Here is a 25964-nt window from a genome sequence, read left to right on the forward strand (position 1 = left end):
AAATAGTAAGATTAAACTGTTATGAAAATTATACTTTTAATGATTTTGCTGAGTGGGAGCTGTCTGATACTACTCATTAATATAAGATTAATAGGTGAATAATATTATTAAAAACATAAATTCTACTTAGACACATTTCTGACTTAATTAATCAAAGGAGCAATGTTTTTTTAAACAAAATGTTCCAATGATAGCTTAAATTTGAGCATAAAACTATTTTTATATGGTTTATCTAGTTTTTTTTATATCTTTGAGCTGTTTGCTGAGCTAAATAACCATAAAATGAATTTTTCTTAAAGCTGAAACTAAACATTAATTAGCAGAAAACTCACATTTTAAACATCCTTCACATCTGAAGATAAAAAAAACAAACGCACATCATAAAACTAGACATTTTATTATTTATTCAGCTTCAGTTAAATGCATGACATTCTGGCCAGTCTTCTATATGATGCTTTTCTTACAAGAAATACAAATTAAAATATAATAATTAGCGTGCATTTTAAAAAGACTTCAGGAGCAAGCCTATAGACTTAAGTGGTTTTTTTCTTTTCTGTACAAACGACAGTAACATTAAATGTACGGCGAGACAAACTACCGTGGAGTTTTAGCGTAAAATCCGACCCGGAGAGCAGACATGCAACGGTTCCTGTATTTACAATACACGTTAAAGATGCAAGCTCCGTTTTAACCGCAGAGTAAACTGTTAAAACGACAAAAAAAGAAGTACTGCAGGCCCCAAAAACAGAATTCAGGGCAGTCCGTGCAAGTTTTGGTCAGAAAAGACATCACTTTTAGTCGTCCCTTTTTTTTTTAGAAACCTTCAAAAATGTTAAAAAGAAATAAGAGGTTGCTGTGAGGAGGAGGAGTGAATGTGCGGTTCTACGCCAGCTTTGATCCTCCCAACATATGGAGGGTCATTTTTTTCAGATGATTTAAGACGAAACAGTTTCTCAAAGAGGATAAAACAAAAAACAAAAAAGTCTTCCAGAAACACACAAACGCTAACTGAACGGAGCACCCTGATTGGCGTATTCTGAAATGAAAACAGGTGAAAAATAGTTGTTAGAACTCAAATAAAAAGCACATTAAACACTGAATATAAAGGTTTTTGATCACAAACTCTGCAGAAATGTTATCTTTCCAGAATTTTTAGCCACTTTTAAGAAAGTTTGGTATCAAAGCTAAAGAGGATTTTTTTTATTTAGGTAGCAAATGCAAAACTGCTTGTGAAAATCAGTGTAGTGTCGCCTCACTTTTAATGCTGATCTTTTTGTAGTCAGGAAAAACCTTAAAGAGCTTCTGTTAGGAGGCACATTTCGGAGGAATAAAGTGTCAACTGTACATTTGTTTTGTTTTTTCCACCTGATGATTCTAGCTAAACATGGTAGAGATGACTGAAAAAAACCAGGAGAGGGAGACAAAAGTCTCATTTGTTATCTGGAAAAATACAGTCTCTTCATTTAAAAGAGACAGAATGTCCAGAAAACCTTCAGAGATGAGTGGTTTTAGGTGTAAATCTGATTAGAAATGTCCTTCCTACAGTCGGATTAAAGGAGTAGTGAGTTTGGTTAGAAGCTAGAAAACACAATCTCCTTCTGAGTGCACGTTCAAATAAACTACATTCTGGAGAATTCATATTGTGGTCTGAGTGGAAGATGTTTTCACAGCGATTTCTTTGAACAAAAACTAAACTTGTTTTGTTCTGTATGGAGGGATTTTTGTGCCATTATTCCAAGCGCAACAATATCTATTTTGAGCACAAAACTTAAAAATGTTGTGTGCTCAACTTGAAACAGGAAAAAAAAGCAGCTCAATGCTGATTGGTCAGTCAGACTGATGGGCTGTCTGTGATTGGCTGGCACATTTTAAAGGTTGCATCCGATTTTCTTTTAAGTTAAGATTTTTAAAAATAATTTTTGAGCACACAAAATGTTTACGTTTTACGCTCAAAACATGAAGTGTTACACTTGGAACAAATTTCCCTCCATTCGGTTCTGCAGGAGATGAAAATACCGTTGACCCAAAAAATAAAAACAAAAAGAAAAGAAAAAAAAAAGGATTTGGAGAGTCCTGTGTAATCTCTGTTTTTTTGTCTGCCTGCTGACGTGGCCACATCCTTTCCCCAGAGTCGCTTTGGTGCATTCTGGGCCGGGCCGGGCCAGCCTGTGCCGTGCCTGTCCAAGCCAGGCCAGTGGAGTGGGCGGAGTCTCTTCAGGAAAGTTCAGACTTGCTTAGCGCGATGGCGAGCTCCAGGTCCTCTTGCTCCTGCTGGGTTAGCCTTGCTAGTCGCTCCTTTTCCTCGCGCTCGCTCTCGCGCTTTGCCCATTCTATCATGTCTTCTTCTGTTGGATACTGCTCCATGGAAACAGACAGAAAATACAAAACCATTACAAGCTCACGCCGCGTTGCTGAAAGCGGACATTTTTTTTTTTTTGGTCACACTGACATGCCAGGGTTTGCTTTTTCTCTGTAACAGAGGAAACCCGGTCACCCAAACCTGTTGAAAATCTTCTCATTTTTCCCAGCAGCCACAGCAGACAAGCGCGGAATAAGACGCAGCAGGGAAAGCAGGCCGGGATTCTCGGGTTTCATCGCTCTTAGAAAACATGAACTGAAGCCGGAAAAAGGTCGGCTGAACGTAACCATGCAAGAACCGTCCTGTTTTTAGAGCAGATGATCATGATGAGCAACACAGAGCATGCATGACTCAGGAAAAATGGAAACATCAATCAATGCAGTGAGAGGAAACAAACTACATTCAAACCGGTTTGTGGTTTTGGCATCTGCCTAAAGATTCTCTCAGAGATTTTGCATGTTTCTTTCATCATTTATCAGTTTTTTTTTTGCCTTATTTCAGGGACAGGCAACTCGTGCACAGTCTGCATGATTTTATGATATCCGAACTTCAGGTGTATCCAGCCAATTAGAACATGCCAGAGCAGGGTAGGTTGGAAAACATGCAGGAGTTGTCAATCCCTGCCTTATTTGATGCACTAAAGCTGTTTTTTTATTTAAAACATTAATTAAAACTCACTTTCGTGTATTTTAAAATGTTTATCATCCTCCACAAAATAAAACATTTAAAAAAAAGTGACATATCGTCTGATAAATGAGGTGAAAATGCAAAAAATGGAGTCGTGGCATGCTGAGGTTTCTGTCTTTTTCCCCACACAGACGAACATAGAAGCCAGAGATGTTGCCCTTGATTCAACACTTTATTGAACTTCTTGGACACAGATATATAAAATAAAAAACAAACACTGACAGTACAGACTGATCCACAGGGATGAGGGATGAGACTGTGGAGCGCGTGATGGATAGAGACAGAAATGCACAGCAGTAAATGAGGGAAACATGATGGTGCGGGGGGGTCAGACATGGTGTGCGTGTTAGAGCGTGCAGGAATGGCAGACATGCAGTGAAGTGGCAGCAGAGGATGGAGAATATTACAGGATTCTTGTTCTAATACAGAACTGAAACGGATCTGCTGCTTTTTGACACGTTTGTAAAGATTAAGTGGAAACAGAGAAGTGTTGCTTCTCTGTTTGGTGCAACTTGAAGAAATACTATTTAAGTCATCAGTCCATCACAACTGTACAAACGGAGCTGAAGAGGCTCCTGCAGTCATAGTTTAATGAGGCAGACTGCATTATCTATCTAAAAGCAGCTTTAAAATCTCTGTCAGCTTATCTTTTTATATCAATAAACTCATGTTTTATGATAATCTGATATCAGCGGGTTCAAATGCAAGCAGCCTCTCATCTCCACTCACTGCCAAACTTTTCATCATTTCTACAGGTTTGTACAGATGTCATGAATTCCATTGTTTTATTCTGGACATTATTGTACATTTGCCCTAAAACAATAAAGTTTGAATCATCGAAAAAACATGATTTCTCTAAGTGGGAGGTGTTTAAGCGCTTCAATCATAAACCAAAACAAACGTCAATAAATAGAAATATTGGATGCTAGTTTGTTTTTGGACTTTAGTGGCAGTGAATGGAAAGGTTCAATAGGCTGGTCCATTTCGGGGGGGGGCAGGATAAATATGAAAAAACAAAAAAAGGAGGCGGTGCGACTACTGAGATTCAGGTGGGGGTGAAGGAGACGATGAGAGGGAGGTGCTCACTTTATCAAAGCTGGCAAACCGATCGGCTTCCCGTACGTTCTGACGAGGAGGGGAGGAGGGGGCGAAGGGGTCAGCTAAAGGATCCTTGGCAGGCAGGGAGGAGGAAGAGGAGGAGGAGGAGGAGAAGTCCCCGCCGGTCTGTGGGTGGAACGGGGGTCTTCGCTGGAAGGACTCGGAGGATTCGGTTCTAGAGACGGACGATCTCTTACCTGGCGGGGAGAGGGGCACAGAGAGGAGGACACTTCAGTGTTACGACCAACAGCCGAGGCGCAGCGCCAACGGGTACTGACCTGGAGGGGGAGGGGGAGGTCTCGTGGGTGTACCGGTTTTGGGGGGCAGAGCTGGGGGCACGTCGGCAGGCGGGGTTTCCTCTTGGAAAAGGTTCTTGTTGTTGATGCCAAACTGGTCGGGTCCATTTGACTGAAAGAGAGGATGCAGAACAAATGCAGAACTCATTGACTGTAGAAGAGAACTGGACTGAGTGGCCCCTCCCCCTTTGCGTTCCAAACAGGAAGTACTCCACTTGCTCCAAAATCCAGCCAGAATAACCATTCTTACTCTGGTATCTTTTTTTCCCAACATGTTCTTGAGTTATTCAAGTCATAAACTGACCTATCAGACGCCTCAACAAAAGTAGGTGGAGCCTGCTCGTAAAAGATTAAAAGGTTGTGTCCAAATTCACTCTTAATCACTATATAGTGCGTTCACCATTTTCTAGTGCTGTCCGAATCCAATAGAAATTTCCCAGAAGTCTTTACAAACGATAATCACTAGATTGGCGCATATAGACCACAATGCATTGCGGTTGAATAATTTTGAACCAAAAAAGAAAAAAAAACATGCATATTTGTATAAAGCATCAACTTTTTCACCATCAGAACACAGTGGAGTCATAAATAAACGTCATGAAATGTTCGTTTTTATTCGATTTTCACGTCATGAAATCGACGACGTCATATAGTCTCACTAGATAGTCCTGCACTATATAGTTTTAGACACACTGTACATCAGTGATTTCCTTTTGCCTGAAATTCAAACAACTATGATAAAAACCAAAGGATCCTTTGATCAACTCCAACAAAACTACTAGAGGTTTTTCCAAAAGGAATTAAATGCTCAGATAATCATTTCTTTATGCCTTAAAATCCCTTTTTATAAACAAGCTGCTCAAATCAGAGAAAAACAAACCCATCAAAACACTGACATCCAGGCATTTCAGGCATCAAGTGTCTCACATCAGTACTTTCTGTCAAGACTATTTACCTTAGTCAAGGCACTAAAATCCGCAAAACCTTCTCCAAACGATTCATTACCAAACACAGCAGCAAACGGATCTGAAAAGAGAACAAAAGTGAGTGAAAACAGTGTAAAATAAATTCATACTGCCAGAAGGTGGCGCTGTTTCACAGTAAATACCTGGATCTGACGAGGCGTTTACTTTAGTACCACCTGGTGCGAATGGATCGTTGTTGAGTGAGGTAGCCTTCTAAAAAACAGGAAAACAAACACATTTTTCCATTATTGTTTAATTTTTTAAAGGTCTGATGAAGTAAAAATCAAACAAGAAGAAGAATTATAAATCAGTCTACTTTAAATTAAAAATACTGAGAAAATAAAAGCTAAATAAAAACAGTTTGTCCTGAATTTTATAACTTTCAGAATCTGATTTTTTCATTTAATTTAAGACAATTAAAACATTATTGTTTTATTTAAAATTTTAAAATACTTTTTAAAAATTACACAATTAAAAAAGATTTAATTTTGAACCTTGTAAAGTGTCACCGAATAAGTGGTTGAATGTTTTTCAAAATAAAAGGAATTTTACTAATTTTTTTTTCGAAGTGCCAGATTTGGATCCGATTAGGAACCGAAGCTTTTCTGGTTCCACTCACCACTGTCAGCTCAGAACTGGGTGGAGAACAGTTGAACGGATCCGTTCCTCCGTCCTGAGAGGCAAACGGATCGGCCTCCCCCTCTGCGGGGCTCGCGTTCCCCCCGAAAGGATCCGAGGCGTTCCCCTTGTTCCCTGCGGAGCTAAACGGATCTTTGGGCGCCGGCGGAGGGTTGGAGTCCTTGGATGCAAAAGGATCCGGATCTGCAGCTGCTGGCCCTGCAGCCGTGTCATTCGACTTGGATGCAAACAGGTCTGGTTCTGGTATGCCGGGAGTCGTACCAAACGGGTCGGCCGGAGCGGAGAAGGGGTCCTCCGTGGAGAAGGCGGTGCCGGGGGTTTGTGTGAAGAAGGAGTCCACAGCGAAAGGGTCTGTACCTTTAAACGGATCTCCCTCAAACGGGTCTGACAACAAAAAAGAATCAAAAGAGATAAAAATCACATCAAAGGGTCTGATTATCATTTTAAACATCAACATAGATCCAAAGATTTACCAGCAACACCGGATTTTCCAAAAGGATCGTCTTTAAAGGGATCATCTATGAGAAAAAACAACATTAATCCGACATTTTTAAAGATTTATTGAAATATTTTTAACTCTTCATGACAAATATTTGACCTTCATTGGCCAGAACAGAACCCTTCGAGAACTTACGGTCAGTAAATGGGTCTGAATGGAAAAAGTCCATCTCGGGCAGGGATGGGGGGCTGGTCTGTGGCGGTAAGGAGCGCGGGACGACCTGAGGAGGCAGCGAGGAGGCGGCCGTCTCTGCCGACTCTGACGGGTCGTCTTTGCTCTCCGGCTCTGGAGAATCCACCTGTTGGAGACAGAGTTACAAGGAAAAGTTTTAAAACGTTTTAGATTTTGGCGTGGCGAGCTAGCAAAAGTGTCATTTCCCTGTTGCTCACACGTTTAACCAGAATACTGTAAAAACTTAGACATAAGTTGAACAAAACACTGTGAATATCTTAAGAATGTGTTAAGATAAATCTCCGTTGTCAAGGAAATCCAAAAGTTTACTTTTGCAGATTCTTCTAAAAATGACATAAACTTGTTCATCACCCCCAGGCGACCAAAAAAATAAAATGGTTGCTATGGAGATAAAACCAACAGAAAGGATGAAATTTTGGGTAGAAGGGATAGAGAGAGGGGCATACGGCAGCTGCTCAGCCAATGAGGGCGAACAAAAGAAGGTAATGGGGGGTGGGGAGGGCTTTAGTAAAAATAAATAAATAAAAGATTTTTGGGTAAAGCTTAATCCAGACTAGAACGTTTTAAGGGGAAATGAAGATTAAGGAGCTTCACCTTTAGTGGTGTGACTTTAGGAGAATCCTCTTCATCATCGATGGTCTCAGTGGAGACATTGAGAGCTGGGCTGCTTTCCTGTTAACAGACAGATGTTTAAAGATTCTGCAGGGATGAAAAATTATTTTAAAAAGCGATTTAAAGCTGTTTTACCCTAACGATGGCCTCTTGAGTCTTAGAAAGACTGTTGTACAAATCAGAAGAGGCGAAGCTGGCAAAGAGATCGTCCAGAGCGTCAGGTTTTGTGGCTTCTTCCTCCCGATTCTTGGGACTCTCGCCTCCTTTCTCCTCTTCTCCTTCCGTCTCTCTGGTTTGATCTTTCTCGTCTGGATTCTTCTGCTGTCTGCTCGCAGCGGGAGGCTCCTCCACCTTCAGCTCTTTCGGCTGGTCCTCCTGGTTTGGGGAGCCGGACTGGTGACCCTCGGAGCCGTTGACCATGACCGGAGAGCTGTCCTCCAGGGCTCGCTTCCAGCTGAGCTGGGCGGTCACCGACCTCTCCTCCACCTGAAGGTCCTTCACTTTCTGCCGCACCTAAATGGTGAAGAGGTAAAAAATGACTTCAAAGACATAATGAAATTTGAGCTGAAAGTTTTTTAAAAAATAACCTCAGTTTCTGACCTGTGAAACTTGTGTGAAGGAGTCGTGCACAGACTCCTGCAGTGGCGTGAGCTGCTCCTGAGCAGCCTTCACCTTCTCCTGCAGTTTCCTGCTCTCTTCCTGTAGAGCCAGAAGCTCCTCCCGCGCCTGGACCAGTTCCTCCTCGTACTGGCATATCTTCTGTTCCTGCTCGTCGTGCTCCGACTGCAGCGAAGCAATCTGCGGAGGGCAAAAACATTATAACGAATGCACAAAAAGATGCTTTTTTAAATTTAAACGCAAACCCACCAGTTTGGTCTCTTGGCTGGTTTGCTGTCGAATGTGGGCGAGCTGCTCCTCCAGAGAGGCCTTCTGTTGGTCCAGCTCCTCCAAGGCCTCCTGGACTTTCTGACGCTGCGTCTGGAGCCGCTGCATCTCCTCGTTCTCCTTCGCCACCTCATCCTGAAGATCCTTCAGGCAGAAACCACAGATTAGAAAAGGATTCTGGATTACTCGGCTCTGATGAGACATTTAGAAGTACTTTGATGAAGCAAATGTTTGAGAATTTCAAATGAAAGTTAAAATAAAGCATAAAGTAATCATCAAAAAGAGGTAATTTGTTTGAATTTAAGAGAAAATACGGCAAACAAGCTACAAAGCATTTATAAATGGTTTCTATAGTAACATTTTTGATGACAGAAACATTTCATCAGTTGAAAACTTTTTAAAGGTGAACACGATCTAGTAGTTTAGGACATGAAATAATAATAAAAATAAAACAGATGCAAAGCAAGAAACAGATTTTAGTAAGTAAAGTCTGGCAAAAAAAGAAAATTATTTAGCTCTGGATCACATTTTCATGGACCGGCCTGTACGAGGCTGAAGTGGGCATCAGATTTCTTTCATTTTTTTTAATTATTCATATTTAAAAATAAATATATAACTAATAAAAAATAAAATCATAAAATATAAAAAAAATATATATATATTGAAAAAAATAAATAAAGATGCAAAGAGGCAAAAAATAAAGAAAATAAAACCCTAAAAATAATGAAAACAAATTAAGATTAATTTCTTTTTCAAAGTTTCCCCCAACTTTGGAGGGTAAAGTTAATCTTTATTATCTGCAGCTGCTCTGAACTTTATTTGTACATTTTATTTTGTTAAAAAAACATTAAAATGTGAAATTGATTTTCCTCAACTCCTAATTGTTAAAGTAGAAGTAAAAAAATGAATGCCAAACTTAACACCGTCTGACTTTTAAGGTGTAACAAATAAAAAAAAAACAGATTTTTTAATGTGAAATATTTTCTAAATATAATAATAAATGTGAATCCATTGTTTGAGGAACTTTATTACCAGCATCTTTGTGACAATAGACAGTTGGTTTCTTAATATTATGTATTATTATTTTGGTCTGTGGAAAAACAAAAAATGAAATTAGATCAAAATTTGATGTAATTCAGTATTGTGACTTTTATACTTACAATAGTGTGGTAAAAACAAGAGGAACTTTGTGAAAAAAATAAAATAAAAACGTTGCTCTCGGGGCGTTTCAATTTAGGGTTCCGTGCAGCCGCTTTTAGGAAGCAGAATGAGTTGAATTGGGTGGAGAATCCAGTCGATTTCCAAAATAAAACGTCCTTTCAGAATCAATGTAAAAGGTAAAATAGAGATGTCCTGTATTTAGAACAAAACTTTTGAATTCTTTTTATAAAGGTCTTCAATTACTTAATACTCTTAAAACATTTAGGTTACTGATAAAACGTAAAAAAAAGATCAATACTAATGACACTAATGACACTAATGACATTTTGTATAAGTAAACGTATGTTTTTCTGTACATATGCAGTTGTAATATATGCATATATCGTATTTATGTGAATGTCTATGAACTTGTACATAAGAATATGTATTTGGTTAAAAATGTTTATGTTTCTGATTTTTTGTTTTTGTGTAAGTTGTATTTTTTTTTTCATTTAAAGATTGTGAAATGTTAAATTTATACAACCAACCAAATAAAACTTCAAAATTTCATCAGATTATAAATAAAACAGAAGAAAAGTAAGTCATGCTTTTATATTTCTCTGGAGTCCAAATAAATCTGTAAATTAGGACTTTTGTTTTGAAAATATTCAAACTCCCCAAATATATCTGCACATTCTTAGAGATGCAGGACGATTTAACTCGACAAAATGGATTCAAACTGCCCAGAAATGGCTTCAAACCTAAATGGAGCGTCCAGGTTTGATCTCAGTGAATTATAAAAATAAAATCAAAGGTAATGGAGACACAGACACTGTGGCTGGAGCAAAGTGGCGGTCCTTAGAGGCTCTTTCAGACTCTATCGTCCTGAAATGGAACAGACTGGCCCTTTAAATACAAAACTCTAAAAATAAAGACTGAGGAGGCAGACAGCCGAGAAACAGCAGCCTTTGTCAAAACACGATATATATATAAAATCTATAATCAAAAAGATTTCTATCTAAATGACTCAAACACAGAAACTGAGATAAATAGTTTCCAATAATAATATCACAGTAAACCTGTAAATTCACCTTTCTGCTGTGGATCCCTGAAAGCAGGTGAAGTCACAAACAGAGCATACCTGGACTTCGTCTGTGCGCTGTCGAATGGCCTCCTCCTTCTCCTTGATCTCCTCCTCAACAGAGCTCTTCTCCCTGGAGTTCCAGCACAGAAGACAGGAGTATTTAGCAAACAAAGAGAGACACTTCACGGTCGGTACATCGGCCAGCCCCAGCCAGGCTCCCCGAGAGGAGACCACCTCCTCTCCCTGAACCATCGCGGTCCTGACACCAGCCTCCACAGAGACAGAAAGCTGAAGCTGAAATGTTGATGGCGTCGGGTTTGTGGATGCGGCGAGTGAAACTCTGCCGCGTGGGAGAGGAGGAAGGACAAGCAGATGGCTGCACAGAGATGGAGGGGGTGAAGCTGGAGTTCTGAAGAACCGGCGCCCACCCCACGAATGTTTAATTTCAGAGGAGGAAGGCAGAAGAATCAACCCTAACAGGAAACCTCCTCACAGTTGACCCACATGAAGACCAGCTTCAACCAAAAGAAAAATAATAAAAGAAAATATTTGTAAAAATAAATGCTAAGTTCACATGAAGGATAGAAGATAAACAAAACTAAATAATAAAATGAACAATAAGCTCAAAGGAAATAATATTGATTTTTTATCGATATAAAGAAAGAAAAGAAGCTTTTCTGTTTCTCCATTTATATTGTTAAGTATTGTATGGATGCAGTAATTTAAAGCAAACAGAGACAGATCCACACTTCTGAAGGGACAAACTTGATTTGAAAGAAAATCCAGGAAAAAAAACAAATTTTTGATTCGGTTCTGCTGGAGTTTTTGCAGCCGTCACTATAACATTATTTTGTTAGTAACATCCTGGAATGTTTGACAACAAAAAGCTCAAACTCAACTCAAGCTTTTTGACCAAAAATTGTCAAAAAAAAAATTGTACTTGAATTACAGTTTTGCAACCTCATCATTGTAAATACGAAACTCACCTCTGAATTTCCTGGTAAATTAAAGATTAAATAAATTAAATAAAAAAAGAATAACCGAAGCGTTTTATTGATTACATTTTTATAAACTAAAATTCAGAAGTTTCTTAAGGTTTGAGGTTAACATCGACGACATTGAGCATTATTTTTAAGATAAAAAAAGTATTTTTCCAGTGCAGATGTTCAAATATTTTTATTTTCGCTTTTTACTTCGTCAAAACTACGACTAAAGTTTATAAATTACATGGTTTACTTATTTCCAGGCAATGTTTTCAAAGTTGTGAGAAATTATTCTTATTCTACATCATTATTCAGAGCAAAATCATAAAAAAATATATTATAAACGATTATATTAATGCAACTAAGAGGTTTTTGGTTCGCAAATTGGTAGCATTAATAATTTGTCTCAATATTTCCTTTCTTTAAACTTTTTAATATTTCTCATATAAATACTTTTTCACCATGAAAGAAGCTCCAACAGTAAAGCTCAATCCTCTGCTGCTCCTACCTCTCGTCTCCAGAATCTTTTCGCTGATGACAAGTTTGCTGCCAAAATTCGAGGCAGCAGCAAACATACATCATTTTGTCCAGCTTCAAAGTTTAATCTAAAGCGGATCTTCTTAGTAACAGCTTCCACGCATGTGTAAACCATAATTTGCAATCTGGGGAATCTGTATCCAAAAGCAGCTGGGGTGGAAACCAATTTTTCACTTCTCACTTTCAGCTTTCATGAACAGAAAATGTACATTTAGCTTGGAGTGAAGAAGAAACTAGCCACAGATATTGACAATAAATCAAAATATTTCTAAAAAATATATATTTATCTTCAGAATAAATGTCAAATACATTTTTAACATCTACAATTGTTTACAGTTAATTATAGCAGTTTTAAACAGAGCTGGTCTGATCAGAAATCCACATAAGAGTAAGGAAACACTGACCTCTGGTGGTCAGTTTGAGATACAACATGTAAATACGGTCAAAGTTCCAATCATCTTTTTTATGATTTAACCTGTAAAGACCTTAATCACATATTTTTTTCAAAGATCCTGTGTGCAAAATATGCAGGAAATAATTGGTTTATATTGGTAAACATGATATAATAAAAATAAGTTGTGTATTTAACTGCAAATCTGCCCTTATTGCAGCCAGAATTTTTTTTTCCCAAAAAACTTCTGTAAGAACACTTGTGGCTTCATATTTGCTTTTAATAAATAAAAAATAAATCAAATTACCTTTGTAGTTCTACAATCTCGTTGCTGAGAGAGTCGAGCTCCTTAATGGCAGAAAAGTCAGCCGCCAGGTTTGCAGCATTGCTCTGGAAGAGAATCAGTAAGAATGACTGGTTAAGAAAAATGCTGACTTGAACTTTATAAAGCTTTGGAGTGATCGGCTGAAAGAAAATATGTGAAAAAGACACAGGACATAGGGCATTAAAAAAGGTTAAAAAAAAAAAAAAAGGAAGAACTAGGAGGAAGTGAAACCGACATCTGCAAGCTTAATAGAGAAATCCACAAAGCAGAAATTAGAAGAGGAGCTATGGGATAAAATCAGAATCAGCTTAAAGGGAACGAAAAAACACATAGAAAACGTGAAAAACTGAAAACGGAAAAAAAATTGAAAATACGAAAAAAAAATGGTTTGAAATTTGAAAAAAAAAACTGAAAACTTTAAATAAATCTTTAAAATAAAAAAAGCTGAAAATTTGAAAAAAAAAAAATGAAAATTTGAAAGAATAATACTCAGTACTGGAAATAAATCTTGAAAAAAAAAATATGGAAAACTTTAATAAAAAAAAACTACAATTGTGAACTCGAAAACCAGAATTGAAACTGCAAACCGAGGACTGAAAGTAAAGAGTCAGAAAAGCAAAAAAAGTTGAAAATTCAAAACAGCAGCTGTTACAAATGGATAAATTTTTCAATTGGTATTTTTTACATTTATGATTTTTATTTTTATTTTCAGTGTTTCAAGGTATTTCGTCTTTTCAGTATTTTTTTAAATCTTTTTTTTTTCAAATTTTCAAGATCTTTTTCAAGTTTTCTTTTTTTATTTTCAAAACAATTTTTTTTTAATTTACAATGTCTTGTTTTCAAATTTTCAACATTTTTTTCAGTTAAAATGTCAATTTTTCAAGTTTTCAATCTGTTTTTAGTTCACTTTAAGCTGATTTGACCCCAGACGGAGTGACAAATCAAGACAAACGCAACTTTTGTACATCTGTAATGATGACTAAAACGTCCACAAACTCATTCTCTATTCACACCACCTAACTGGAACGAGTTCACCAAAAACATGAACAAGGAGAATGAAAAAGGCTTCACTGACTGACCTGCTTGAGGTTCTGTCTGTCCGAGGGAGGGATCATTTCTGGAGAAAGATTCTGCGGAGGCTCCAAGCCTTTGGTCAGCTTCAGGTTTATTAAATAAAGTGCCAAGGCGAACTGTTCCCGGCTCAGTTTCCCGATGTCCCCAATGTCACACAGCTCCCTATAAACACAGTTATGAGGGTTATGTAAGAAAAAGTAACGATTTCTGCTGTCATGTTCAGGCAGAACGGTCACAGCAGGTCAGAAGCTGATGTGTGGAGAAAAATCTATAAAGTGAGCTCAAATATAAAATTGTGGAGGGTTTGTTCCTGTTTTTACTCACCAAATACGTGCCAGTGTGGCAGAGGGCAGCCCCGTTTTCAGGAAAATATCTCTGACTTCTGGTCCGGACACTAAGCCGTCCATGTCCCCGTCTGTCTTGCTGAAGAGCTCATCGTACTTGGCTTTTTCTGCTGGCGTCACCACCCACTGTCAAGAGGAGAAAACAGTTTTCATCCTGTAGCAACAGCTGGAAGTCACCGCGGCTGGAGCCGTACTCCACTCACCTGCACGACCGTTTGGCTGTTCTGAAAATCGTTCTGCGCTAGCCAGTGTGAAAGCATCCTAACTGAGAGACGGGGTGGAAGAACAAACGGTACTCACAGGGGCAGCTGCTGGCGTCGGGGCAGGAGCTGGGGCGGGTTTGGGAGGGTGAGGAGCGGATTTGGGACCGGCGTGGGAGGAGCGACTATCTTTGACGGAGGGGGGCGAGGGGAGCAGGGGCATCACGGGAGAAACGGCGGGCTTTTTCCTCTTAGAGGGTGGAACCAACGGAGGAGGGAGGGACATGGGAACGGGCTCGCCCTCCAGAGCTCTGTACACCAGATACATCGCCTGGGAGGCAGAAGCATTAGAGGGGAGACAAAATAAAATCAATCAATAATGGAACATGGTTACTGAACAATACAACACGGACAGAACTGCAGCAGCAACACTAACAAATGTACAGTTTTCCCTCACTACTACGTTCTAGCAGAATTCTTCGTACAACTAAATGTTCTAGATTCTGATTGGCTGTAGAGACAGTCTCCTCTGTGCCGTCTCTCCTTGGATTTGATCTTTGTTTTCATTCTTTAAAACTGGACTTATTTTTTATGGTAGTTTGGACTTTGAAAGTTTAAAGGGCCTAGAATAGATCATACAGAAAAATAGCGTTTAAGTGTATTATAATGTTAAATCCTCATAAAAAATAACCCCAAAGCCGTATTTTGATCCATTCAGGCATCTCTGAGAGCACCAGCTCTTTCCAATCCACACTAGTAGATCCTCACATTGTGATGTCACAAAGTGGGGAACAGCCCCTTCCAGGAAAGGTCTACGCTGCCACACTTTCTCCACGGTGCTAGCGGTGATCGGCAAAATGCTTTCATTTTATATGGACATCCATCTTTGCAAAAGTTCGGATGATTCTTGTTGGCAAGACACAGACACGCTGCTGAGGACAGCTCTAGTGTGACGTCATGAAATGGGCAGCACCCACGGGGAGCGTAGTGAAGGGTTTTACAGCTTTAAAATCTCAAATAATTGTAAAAAAATAAAAAATGAAGATGACGACTGTCCTTTGGGGAGTATAAGTCATGTTTTTTTTTGCATAGTTTAGCTTCAAGTGTAACTTATATGTGATTAAAAAAATAAAACGGCTCGTGTGTTTTATATTATCCCACTAATAACCACTAGAGGGCACTGTAGGTGTGTGTGCAATAGTATCTGGAAGTTTTTATTTTGATAAATATATTTCTTCCAAAAATGCAACATTTTTCTTCTTTATTATGCTAGGACTTACACTCCTCTGAGACTTAGAACACAATTCCCACAATAAACAAGGGAAAACTAAATATGAACCGATCTATTGGTGAAATTAATGTCTTACCACAGAAAATTCATCTTTGTCCAACATGCCGTCTCTGTCCAGGTCACTGAGCTCCCACACCTTCAATACACAAACATGATGCAAATGTATTCAAAATTAGACAAATCAGAAACACCGTTCCTCAGGCTCAGATTGATGACTTTTTAGGCTTCTGCACTAGATTAATTTTCTTCTGTCTGAACCTTGATAACCTATGATAAGGACATTTGTGGTCTGCTCCTGATTCACTATTTAAACACTCAGAAATACTCAGATATGTAATTTTGTCCTCCATCATCAGAAAAATGCCACAATATGTTAAAAACACAATTATAATCAGAGCAGGTCTTTGATATTCAAGCAGAGCTCGAACAGTTAATTTAGGACTTTTTTCTCAAAAATTATGACTTTCTTATTGTAAATGTATAATTATTTTTTCTTTAATATATATATATATATATATATATATATATATATATATATATTTCTAAATTATTTATGACTTTATGACTTCTTTTTAATAAATGACTTTTTTCTTGTTAATTTATGCCTGTTTTCGTTAATTTATTCCTTTATTCTCATAAATTTATTACCTTTTTCTCTTTAAAATATGACTTTTTTTTTATTAATTTATTACTTTTTCCCCCGTTAATTTATCATTTTATTCTTGAAAATGTATTACATTTTTCTCTTTAATATATGACTTTTTTCTGAATAATTTATGATTTTTTTTTCCGTTAATTAATTTATTCTAATTAATTTATTACATTTTTCTCACTAATTTTTGACTCTCATAACTTTACGACTTTAAAGTAATTAATTTACAACATTAAAACATGTATATTACAACTTTTTTCTTGTACATTCATGAGATTTGAAGTTCTAATTTATAAAGATCTAATTTTGTTTTTTCAGACTGAAAAGAAGGGTATCCTATACTTTGTCATAGGATACCATTTATCATTCAAAATTGTATTTTTACAAACATAAACATTTTAGAATTAATCATTTTTTGTTCACCACTTGAATTAATTTTTTAAAAACCATTTCATCTTACAGAGCACAAAAATGTAGACTCTGGAGTCTGTTCTGAGGATTTTTCACAAGTTGAGTTGCTAATCTTGTGTGAACTTACTTTCTTTTAGGTTTAAAAGTGCTTTTTTTCTATCAGGTTCAAGCTCAAATGACTAAAAAAAAAAAAGAATATTGGTGCTCCCTACCCTGCCGAGGATGTCCACTGGAAGTTTGGAGTTCAGGAGGACAGGCTTGACCTTGTCTCCAGAGAGCATCCCTCCTACTGGACCCAGACTGTCAAAGATGGAGTCAAACTTCATCTTCTCCTCAGGCTGGAAGAAAGATAAAAAAGGGTTTTCTACACAATAAAAGAAAATACAGAAACAACCTAAATCATGTTTGTGGGTGAACTCCCTTAAATATTATAAAAAATTAAAAGTAACTTAAGTACAACAAGTAAATATAAAACAATAATTATTTTGAAGTGACTTGATGAATAATAACTGGAATATAATAACACTTAAAAAAAACAATGATGGTGATTTTAACATCCTTTATCCTGTAGGAAAACTGTTACCTTGACGACCCAGGGAGCATCAACCGACACTCCTCCGGCCGAGAGCGGGCTGCTGCTGTCATGCTGCACATTTACAGAAGCATTATGTCAACATTTAAATTGGAAAACAATGATATCAATGATCATCACTCTGAAAAACAATGACAATGCTAAAGTCAAAAGGAACCAAAGCTTGTAAAAGAAAACTTACAAATTTAGGGGGAGGAACTGCCACATTGAGATTCTTGAGCGCCACCTCCAGGCCATTCTGGGCACAAGCAACCAACCTCAACGCAATGAAGAATTGCTAAAAAGACAGAAGGGAAATTCATTTTAAAACCATCCGATGATCACAGACCGAATAAGAAAATAAAACAGGATTCAGAGAGCGTTTCTACCTGTTTGTTTAACGAACCCTTTCTTTCAGAGTCTGATAAATCCCAGATCTGTGGAGACGGCATGTATAAATATAAAATATGTCCCAGTCTGTAAATTTAGAATTGAACTGGATAAGTCGAAAGCACCTTTCCCAGGACGAGGTCAGCCAACCCCGACCTCTTCAGGAACAGAGCAGCATCAGCTGCTGCGACACGCCCACTGCCAGAAGGATCCACCTGCTCATGGAAAACATGCAGAAAACGGCCATAAGCTTCTGTCATGTTCAGAAAATCGCTGAGAAATCAGAATTAAAATGATTTCAAAACACTATTTCATCTCCGTTTAGCTTTCCTGACATGCAGCAGCTCAACGCTGCGAACATGTTTGATCCATCTGGTCATGATGGGTTAAAAGGAAACTAAAGTGATGGAGTCTTTCCTGAAGCTGATCTCTGAGGGAGCTTTCTGGCTTGTTGTTAAAGGAAATCATTATTAATTCATAGGGATGTAGCCTTTATTGACTACAAAGGTCCAAGACATGAAAGAGATCAGTGCTCACTACTGTTTATTTCAGCAAACAAATAGGCTGTTGTTATGTAGAAATAAACAAATATTAAAAACTATTTTCACTAAAATAACTCTCTCTTTGAGAAGTCACATACTTAACTACAAAAAACTGTCATTAATTGCTGATTTTATTACTTATTTAAGATAAGAATTTGTTCCATTTTTAAGCGTAACCATGAAACAAAAGCTGATAAATTAAAAAAAAAAAAGACGTTTTTCTAAAAAAGTGAACATTGATATTTCTATAGTGAGAAACAGATCCATACCTGTCGATAGTACTTGTCATAGATGGGATTTCCACTGGAGAGCTGTTCAAAACAGTAAACTATGTTAGAAATATTTATTAATATTACAATTACATACAGATATTTAAATTCCCAATAGTGCAAATGTTCATTTACTGAACTGAATTGATCAATTAAGTACTACAAATCCACTTTTATCATCTTTGGATCTATTTACAAAGCATTCTCTATGTTTTTTTTTTCAATTTTTAAAAACTGTGTTGTTTTCTAGGACAGTTTCTGCAGAAATGTGCTCTCCTGCTAACTTACAGCCCAAATCAGGAAGTGCATGCATGCAAAAATGTATCCAAATGGGGCAGAACAGGGAGCTTGTAGCCCTCCCAGTGCATTTTCCACATGACAAATAACCCAGAAATGCAATTTTAAGCTTATTTTTCTTAATATATGTCGTTCAGTATGACAAAAAAAGCCTAAAAACATGTTAAAAGCATCAAAAACACCAGTTAGAACAAAAATATTTTTGAAAATGTCGAAAATTTGACTTAATCCCCTTCTTTTAATTAAAGAAAAAGTAAAATATTTAACATTTTCCCTTTAATACATACTGTATGCAGTCTAAATCCTAAAGGTGGGGCTGCAAAATGGTTATTTAAGACAATTCAGTGTTATGGCAACAGTTATGACCTAACCCAGCAGCAACTCATGATTCACTTCAAAACTAATCTTCTAAATTAAAAAAAAAAGAGAGAGAGAGAGAAAATTGATGTTTTAAGGCATTAAACTGTCTAATGCAACTCTAAACTAAATTGTCTGACACTTGATATTTTATAAATAGCATTAAAAGTTGCTGATTTGCAAAGAGGATGAGAGCGAGGACACATTTTCTCATAATCATCTTTGAAAACACAAATACTCGGCTGTGACGCGTAAACAAAACGAAATTTATTTTTCCTCTAGAACTTCCTAAAAAAAAAAAAAAGTCTTTCCTGTGAGTGCTGCTAGTCCTGAACAGGAAACGAATCAGTTTCCTTCTTCGTGTGGCCGAAACAGACGAATGATGAAGAGTTCACAGGTGAAAGGAAGAAGGAGGAGGAGGACGGTCGGCGGCGTCTCATGGGTGAATCAAACAGGGAGTGGACATTTAAAGCTGCATCGCTACAAGACAATATAAATCGATGATGGAAAACAAGCCACCTATGGATTCACGCCCGTCCAGAGACCACGTACTGTAGCATAGGGGAAGTGGAAGAAGCCTGCCATCAGCAGTTATCTGTCAGCTTTTTCAACGGATGATTTACTGCGAGATAGCAGGCGACACAACTCCCTCTGTGCAACTTTTTCTCCATGACACACAATGGAGTGGCTGGGACAGTTGCAGGCTGTAACACTGTGGTCATTGTACTGAAGACTTCTAAACAACCACTGGGGAGGGGAGAAAAAGCTTCATTTATAATCAAAATAAACTGAAAAATAGCAAATCAATGACACTGTCAGGAGCAGAGACACACGTGGGGTCGAGTTTGATGACTTTGGAGTGCAGCTAGCAGACAGCTCCTCTGTTGTCAGAGGGAACAGCTCCTCAGGTAGTTCTCATTCCACCTGACTTCATGCTAAATAACTAACTTACTGCAAGCACACCCCACGGTGACAGCTGCTTCCTTCATTACTAAAGCAACAGGCTGTGTGACAGCAAACAGATGGATTCTGTTCCAGCTCACTTCCTCTTTTTCGGCTGCAGAACCAACTCAAATTAGCTCGTAGTTTGTGCGCTCGTGAATTAACGGCGGCTAGCAAGCTAACAGTTAACGCTGTCCACTTCAGAAAGGTCAGAGGGGGGTTCATCAATCCCGATTTACTCCAAAAACAGCCACAAACAGGTTAAATGTCGAGTCTAACTATACAAAATAAGACAATCGACAACAAAAACAATCTATATTAAACTCGAGGCAGCAAACTTATTGAGTTAAACTTGTGTTTTTAGCTGAACTAAGAAGATTATGACACTTCAAGCGTCCCGGATTCTCTATTCTCTCTCCAGAAGCAAATGACGGAGGCAGACAGCTCCGGGCTCCGTGAGCCGCACGTCGTTAATGAAGTTTAATGAGGCAGCCCACCGCTGGACACTGGCGAGCTGTTAGCCAACATGCTAGCTAGCTAGCTACGCCCTTACGCCGTCCCCAAAGAGAATCCAGAAACTTTTCACAGTCACAGCAGGACTAAACTTCCAACGCGCCGCTGGGAAAACAAACCTCCCGTTCCTAAAAAAAGGTCATTTGAATTAACACCGCAACAGGTTTAGAACATAAAACAGGCAGGAGCCAAAGAGCTCCGGCGCCGTTATATTTGAGTTTGTAAGAGTGTTACCTGAGTAAGAGACAGACTGGCAGCCATAGTGTTTCTGTTTCCCACTGCTTTCATTCTGCTGTGCTGCGGGGCGCAGACAGGGGTCGCTGTAAAACCCGGAGCTGGACTTCTGCCACGGGAACGAGCGCGAGGCGGGCGGCTTTCAGGAAAGCATGACGTCGATTCATGTTGAACATGTCAAAATAAAACACCCTTTAAAATATATATATATTTCAAATTAAATTTGTTTTCTCAATATGTGTATTAGTGAATATTTTTTTATTAGATAAAAAAAATACACATGTAAAGAAGATAGTATTTTATTTTCTAATGATTTATGAATATCTTCTTTAGGTTTGATTTTTTTTTGCTTGAAATACACTTTTATAGTTGAGATAATTATTAGAAATGTAAGCAAATCCTTTATAAAAGTAATATTTTTCAGAGTAAAAAGAACAACTTTAAATATTTAGATGCTTGGCATCTGTTAAGAAATAAATAGCATAATTTGGAAAATTAATTTAAAATGATCAATTTTAGCAGTATGTAAATTGATTTTACATTTTTAGCACGTTTTATGTCACATCAAATAAAAATAATAGTTGAATTTATTTTGAAAGCATCTTAAATTGAGTAAATGTAAATCAACTTCCTGTATTTCCAACAATATGAATATTTGCAATCACACACAGGGAGAAGAGGTTGAATTCTTCCGGTTGCTTTTATTGGTCAAAGCACCTTTCTACTGCAACAGTTGAGAAATGTCTTTTCCTTCCATTAGTACAAAATGAGTCTTACAAAAAGGAGCATCTTTGAGACAGTATGAGACAGAGTGCTTGGGGTACAGCAGTGCAGAAAAGAAGTTGAAATTATTAATGAATTGCAATTGTTCACATCAAGATCACTGATGAGATCTACTGCTCCTGGGCTGCCTTTAATGTAAACTATATCTATGCGAGTTCAGTTTTGGACACTCAAAACCAGTTTATGTGGACTGATGTGAAACTGTGTTGATGGAAGCATCTGAATCCACTCTAGATCACCACCCAACAGCAGTAGATCCACTCAATTCGTATCAGCTTTTGTTTAAATAGGATACCCTTTGTATGGACAAAAGACAGACATGTACAAAAAGACAAACAAAACAAATGAGGTAAACAAACATTTTTACGGCACTGTCCATTATTTTTCTGTCACAACTTCCTAAAAATTCCGGTTTCTTTTAAAACAATTTTTCCTGTTATGCTGATATTTCTGACATTCAACACGATGGATTTTATTATTCCAATTTCCCTAGTAAAGATAGTAGTGATGGCTCGTGAAAACAACAGAAATGCCCTTTTTGACCTATCCCCTCCTTTTGTAAACAAATGAAAAAGTCTATCCCTCCCATGGGGAGTCAGACATGAGGGTCTGCCTTTTCTGTCTCCAGCGGCCCACTGATGCACAGTCTGAGCAGTTCCTGAGCTTACAACTCATCTTTCACCGAGTCTGGGCTTTCGTCCTCTTCTTCCTCCAATTCAGGCTCTTCTCCGTCTTCCTCTTCTTCCTCCTCCTCTTCCTCCTCATCCCTTTCCTCTTCCTCGTCTTCGTCCTCTTCCTTTTCATCTTCTTTCCTCTTCTTATCCTCCTCCTCACGTTTCTTCCTCTCCTCTTCGTCTTGGCCTTCCTTCATCTTCCTCTCTGCATCCTGAAGAAGAAAAAAAACAAGAACATTACACATTTTCTGAACCTCACTATAAAGACAAAGCAAAGGAGCGCCGATTACAGGATTTGTATTTACTACCAGATCACCACTAGTTAAATTGTAACCATAATTTTTTCATACAAGTTATTTTTTTTTAACATTGTCTAGTTAAGATGATTTTCAAAAATAAGATTAAACAGAAATTCCACAAATCTTAGATTTTATCTTGAGCATATTTACAGTTAAAAAGAATAGAATAAGACGTATCAACTGGGATAAAAAAAACACCAAAACAGTCACCTTAGTTTTACCCCACGTGTCATTGCCCACTTCCTCTGCCAGGCTGGGATCATTGGTGATGAGGAAGTTGTCAAAGATGGTACCCGACTTCACCTACACAGGCGCCAAGGACAACCCGTCAGAAACGGAGGTTTCATGAATCAAGAGTAGCTGTAGAGTCACTATAGCGGACATTTACCTGCCACAAGTCGAGACCGATCACACCGACGCTGTCGTATTTGTAGATCTCAGGGTCGGCCGTGTACTCGGGGTTGTCGATCTCAGGATGGATCCACTTGCCCTTGTAAGCGGGGTTATCGATCTCATTGGCTTTCCATTCGCCCTGAGACGACAAACAGGCAGAAGGAAAATGTTAGACTGAATTTAACATGCTAGAAATTCAAAGTTTAATTAGGAAAAATTAGACTGAATTCAATTCAAGACAGAAAAAGCAAACAAAAATATATTTTATTTAGGAATTACTCAAATGTGTAGAGAATAAAGGAGCAATAATTCCCTTTTCGGTGACGCTGCATACCTTATAATCCGGGTTAGCGATCATGGGCGGTTCCCATTCTCCGTCCATCTCATCGTCCCAGTCTTCAGGCTTTTTGGCATCAGGATCTGGGATGTTCTCAGGTTTATCCCAATCCTAAAAAACACAGATTAGAACAGACACACGCAACACAATGCTTTGTAAATATTGTAAAGTAACACAAAAGAGATTTCTGCAAAGCCCAAGTGGATTTACCTCTGGCTTCTTATCATCGGGATCAGGAATCTTCTCCCGGTCGTCCCAGTCCTCCGGCTTCTTCGCTTCAGGGTCTTTGATCTTCTTGGGTGGAAGGAAGTCCCAGTCGTCCTCCAGGTTTCCTGACTCAACCTTCTTGTTGTCGATTTTAACCTCGTAAGTGTTGTCGGGGTTAACGACCAGTGTGTACAAATGGGTGAACTCGTCATCCTGCGGAGAAGACGGTTGGTGTTTGAAACTGAGCACAAATGCAAATGAACTTTTTGTTAAATTGAGAGTGAAACCCGTCAGCTTTTTACAGGTCTCACCTTGCACCTGATGTCCTTGTTAATCAGATGGTTTTTGCCTTTGTAGTTGAAGATTACGTGCACTTTCTTCGTGCCCGGGCCACAAATATCTGGACCTGAATGAAGAAACAAATCCATCAGCAAGAGAGGAGACACGCGAGAATTTCAATGAGCAAAGGACGGCTACCTCAACCCTCCTGTTATATTCGTTTGTGAGGAACAGCATTAAGGTTCCTGGGTAAATTTGACCCGCACGTCTATGTGTGTATGTGTGTGTGAGAGACAGGAGTGTATTTCTTCTCATAACTGCAAAGAAACAAATAGTATTTGTTCTGACTCTTTTTAGCTTCTATTTTGAGTGGCGGGTCAAATTGACCCAAGCTATAGCTTTGCAATATAAGCATTTAGGGCAGATATATTAACTGAACCGTTTTTCATTTTAGACTAAATAAGCCGAAATAAGTTTTTAAGGGAAAAGTATCTTATAGATGTCTACATTTTTATTTAGACGGGTCAATTTGACCCTAACAGTAGTTTTGTAATACAAACATTAAAGGCAGGTTTACAGATATATTTACTGAACCATTTGAGTTATATTGTTAATTAAGTCAAGCAGAATAATTTTTTAAAGAGTATTTCTTCTTAAAATTTATAACGGGTCAAATTGACCCAAACAGTAATTGTGTAATATAAACATGTAGAATGAGTTACAAATGTCTTAAATTAAGTGTTTTCTATTTTTTTTGTTGAAGAAGGCAAGCAAAGAAGTTTCAAAGCTATTTTTTCCAAATTAAAAACAGGTCAAATTGACCCAAACAGTAGTTTTGCAATATAAACAATATAAGGCGTGTTTGCTAATATATTGACTGAACTTTTTTTTTTTTTTTTTAAATCTGTTGAATAATCCAAGCAGGATACATTTCAAGAGTGGATTTTAAGTGTGAAGAATTTTTATTTTCAGATTTCAATTAATAAAAAAAAGAAAGAAACAAACAGTAACTTTGTGTCATAAACAATAGGGTGGCATTACAAATATTTTAAAATACAATTTTCTTTTTCTTTTTCAAAGAAGGCAAAAAAAATATGTTTTAAAGCTAAAAGGATCTTTTTTTTAAAATAAAAATGGATCAAATGCAAAAGTGTAAAGTATTCTCTTTTAGATTTCTAGATTTTGTATTGGGTCAATCTGACCCAAACAGTAACACATTAATGGTGGGTTAATATATTTGCCGAACTATTTGTAATATATTTCTTGAATAAGCCAAGCAAAAGAAGCTTCAAAGTGAAAAGTATTTTTTTTTTTTTTTAATTTGAAACGGGTCAATTTGACCCAAACAGCAATTTTGCAATATAAAACACAGAGTGGCTTTGCAATATTTTAACAAAAGCTTTTTCATTTTATCTATTGAATAAGGCAAGCAGAAGGACCTTCAAAGTCAAAAGTATTTCTTTTTAAATTCAAAACGGGTCATTTTGACCCAGACAGTAGCTCTGTAATATAAACAAGAAGTGTGGGTTTATTAATATATTTACTGAACCATTTTTGTTGTTGTTGTTGTATAGCCAACCAGGAGAAGTTTTAAAGTGTAAGGTATTTCTTTTGTTAAAGGGTCAATTTGACCCAGAACATAACAGGAAAGTTAAGTAATTTTTTCAAAAAAAATTACCAAACATGATGTTGTAAACAGAGTCTCCATGCATGTCCTCCTGGTTGACCTCAGAGGGGAAAAGTTTGATGTATCCTCCTCCACAGTCGATGCTCTGCTCGTGTTTCACCGTGAACTGGATGACCAACGGCTGCCCCTTGTTACTGAAGTCATCGAAACGGGCTGACGAAGCGTAAAAGTGGGCATCTTGGCTCGTCTGCAGACCTGCAGAAGGATATGGATAAGCTTAACCTACCATGCATCATGAACGGGCTGGCTCCAGCGCAGAAGCATCCCCCTCGCTCACCTTTATCTTTCTCTGCGTCTCCGTAGAACTTCCCCGCAGACAGGACGAACTTGCCGTAGTCCGACTTGTGCTTGGATTCTATCCAGCGACTCTTCCAGGCATCTGCACAGAGAAGCTCAGGGTCAGCTTTGCACCAAAGACAGAGAGGGAGGAACCTGAAGCAGTTTTGATGATGCTCTGGAGCAGGTGCAGCACGTGCACAGGGTCACGAGGTCACTCTTAAGTGGGGTTTGTGACTCCTCATCCATG

General features: G+C 38.0%; 2 protein-coding genes across 3 annotated transcripts in view; both read right to left on the reverse strand.

The window, feature by feature from the left end:
• Window positions 1-381: 381 nt before the first annotated feature.
• Window positions 382-20942, reverse strand: eps15 (epidermal growth factor receptor pathway substrate 15). Of its 2 annotated transcripts, none has more exons than XM_024278094.2 (25): window positions 20780-20942; window positions 18437-18478; window positions 17751-17840; window positions 17625-17672; window positions 17438-17533; window positions 17248-17310; window positions 16877-17002; window positions 15678-15737; window positions 14411-14641; window positions 14091-14236; window positions 13772-13928; window positions 12675-12757; window positions 10514-10586; window positions 8215-8376; window positions 7948-8145; window positions 7483-7860; window positions 7330-7407; window positions 6679-6841; window positions 6518-6562; window positions 6025-6428; window positions 5549-5618; window positions 5396-5466; window positions 4423-4552; window positions 4133-4341; window positions 382-2355 (listed from the first exon to the last, which is right to left on the reverse strand). In XM_024278094.2, exons 1-25 carry the CDS (start codon window positions 20831-20833, stop codon window positions 2215-2217), a joined length of 3318 nt encoding a protein of 1105 aa, XP_024133862.1. In that variant the 5' UTR covers window positions 20834-20942; the 3' UTR covers window positions 382-2214. The 2 variants fall into 2 exon arrangements, with proteins under 2 accessions (XP_024133862.1, XP_024133861.1); XM_024278093.2 differs by having other exon boundaries at window positions 17751-17843.
• Window positions 20943-21460: 518 nt separating this feature from the next.
• Window positions 21461-25964, reverse strand: part of calr (calreticulin) — a 5047-nt gene continuing 543 nt past the window's right edge. Inside the window, exons 2-9 of the mRNA XM_024278091.2 lie at window positions 25716-25817; window positions 25430-25633; window positions 23784-23878; window positions 23476-23685; window positions 23263-23376; window positions 22924-23067; window positions 22746-22838; window positions 21461-22448 (exon numbers count right to left, since the gene is read on the reverse strand). Of these exons, the coding sequence (XP_024133859.1) occupies window positions 22227-22448; window positions 22746-22838; window positions 22924-23067; window positions 23263-23376; window positions 23476-23685; window positions 23784-23878; window positions 25430-25633; window positions 25716-25817 (1184 nt within the window). The 3' untranslated portion in view covers window positions 21461-22226. The remainder of the gene's footprint in view (window positions 22449-22745; window positions 22839-22923; window positions 23068-23262; window positions 23377-23475; window positions 23686-23783; window positions 23879-25429; window positions 25634-25715; window positions 25818-25964) is intronic.

The sequence above is a fragment of the Oryzias melastigma genome, linkage group LG4, assembly GCF_002922805.2.
Source record: "Oryzias melastigma strain HK-1 linkage group LG4, ASM292280v2, whole genome shotgun sequence".
Lineage (NCBI taxonomy): Eukaryota > Metazoa > Chordata > Actinopteri > Beloniformes > Adrianichthyidae > Oryzias > Oryzias melastigma.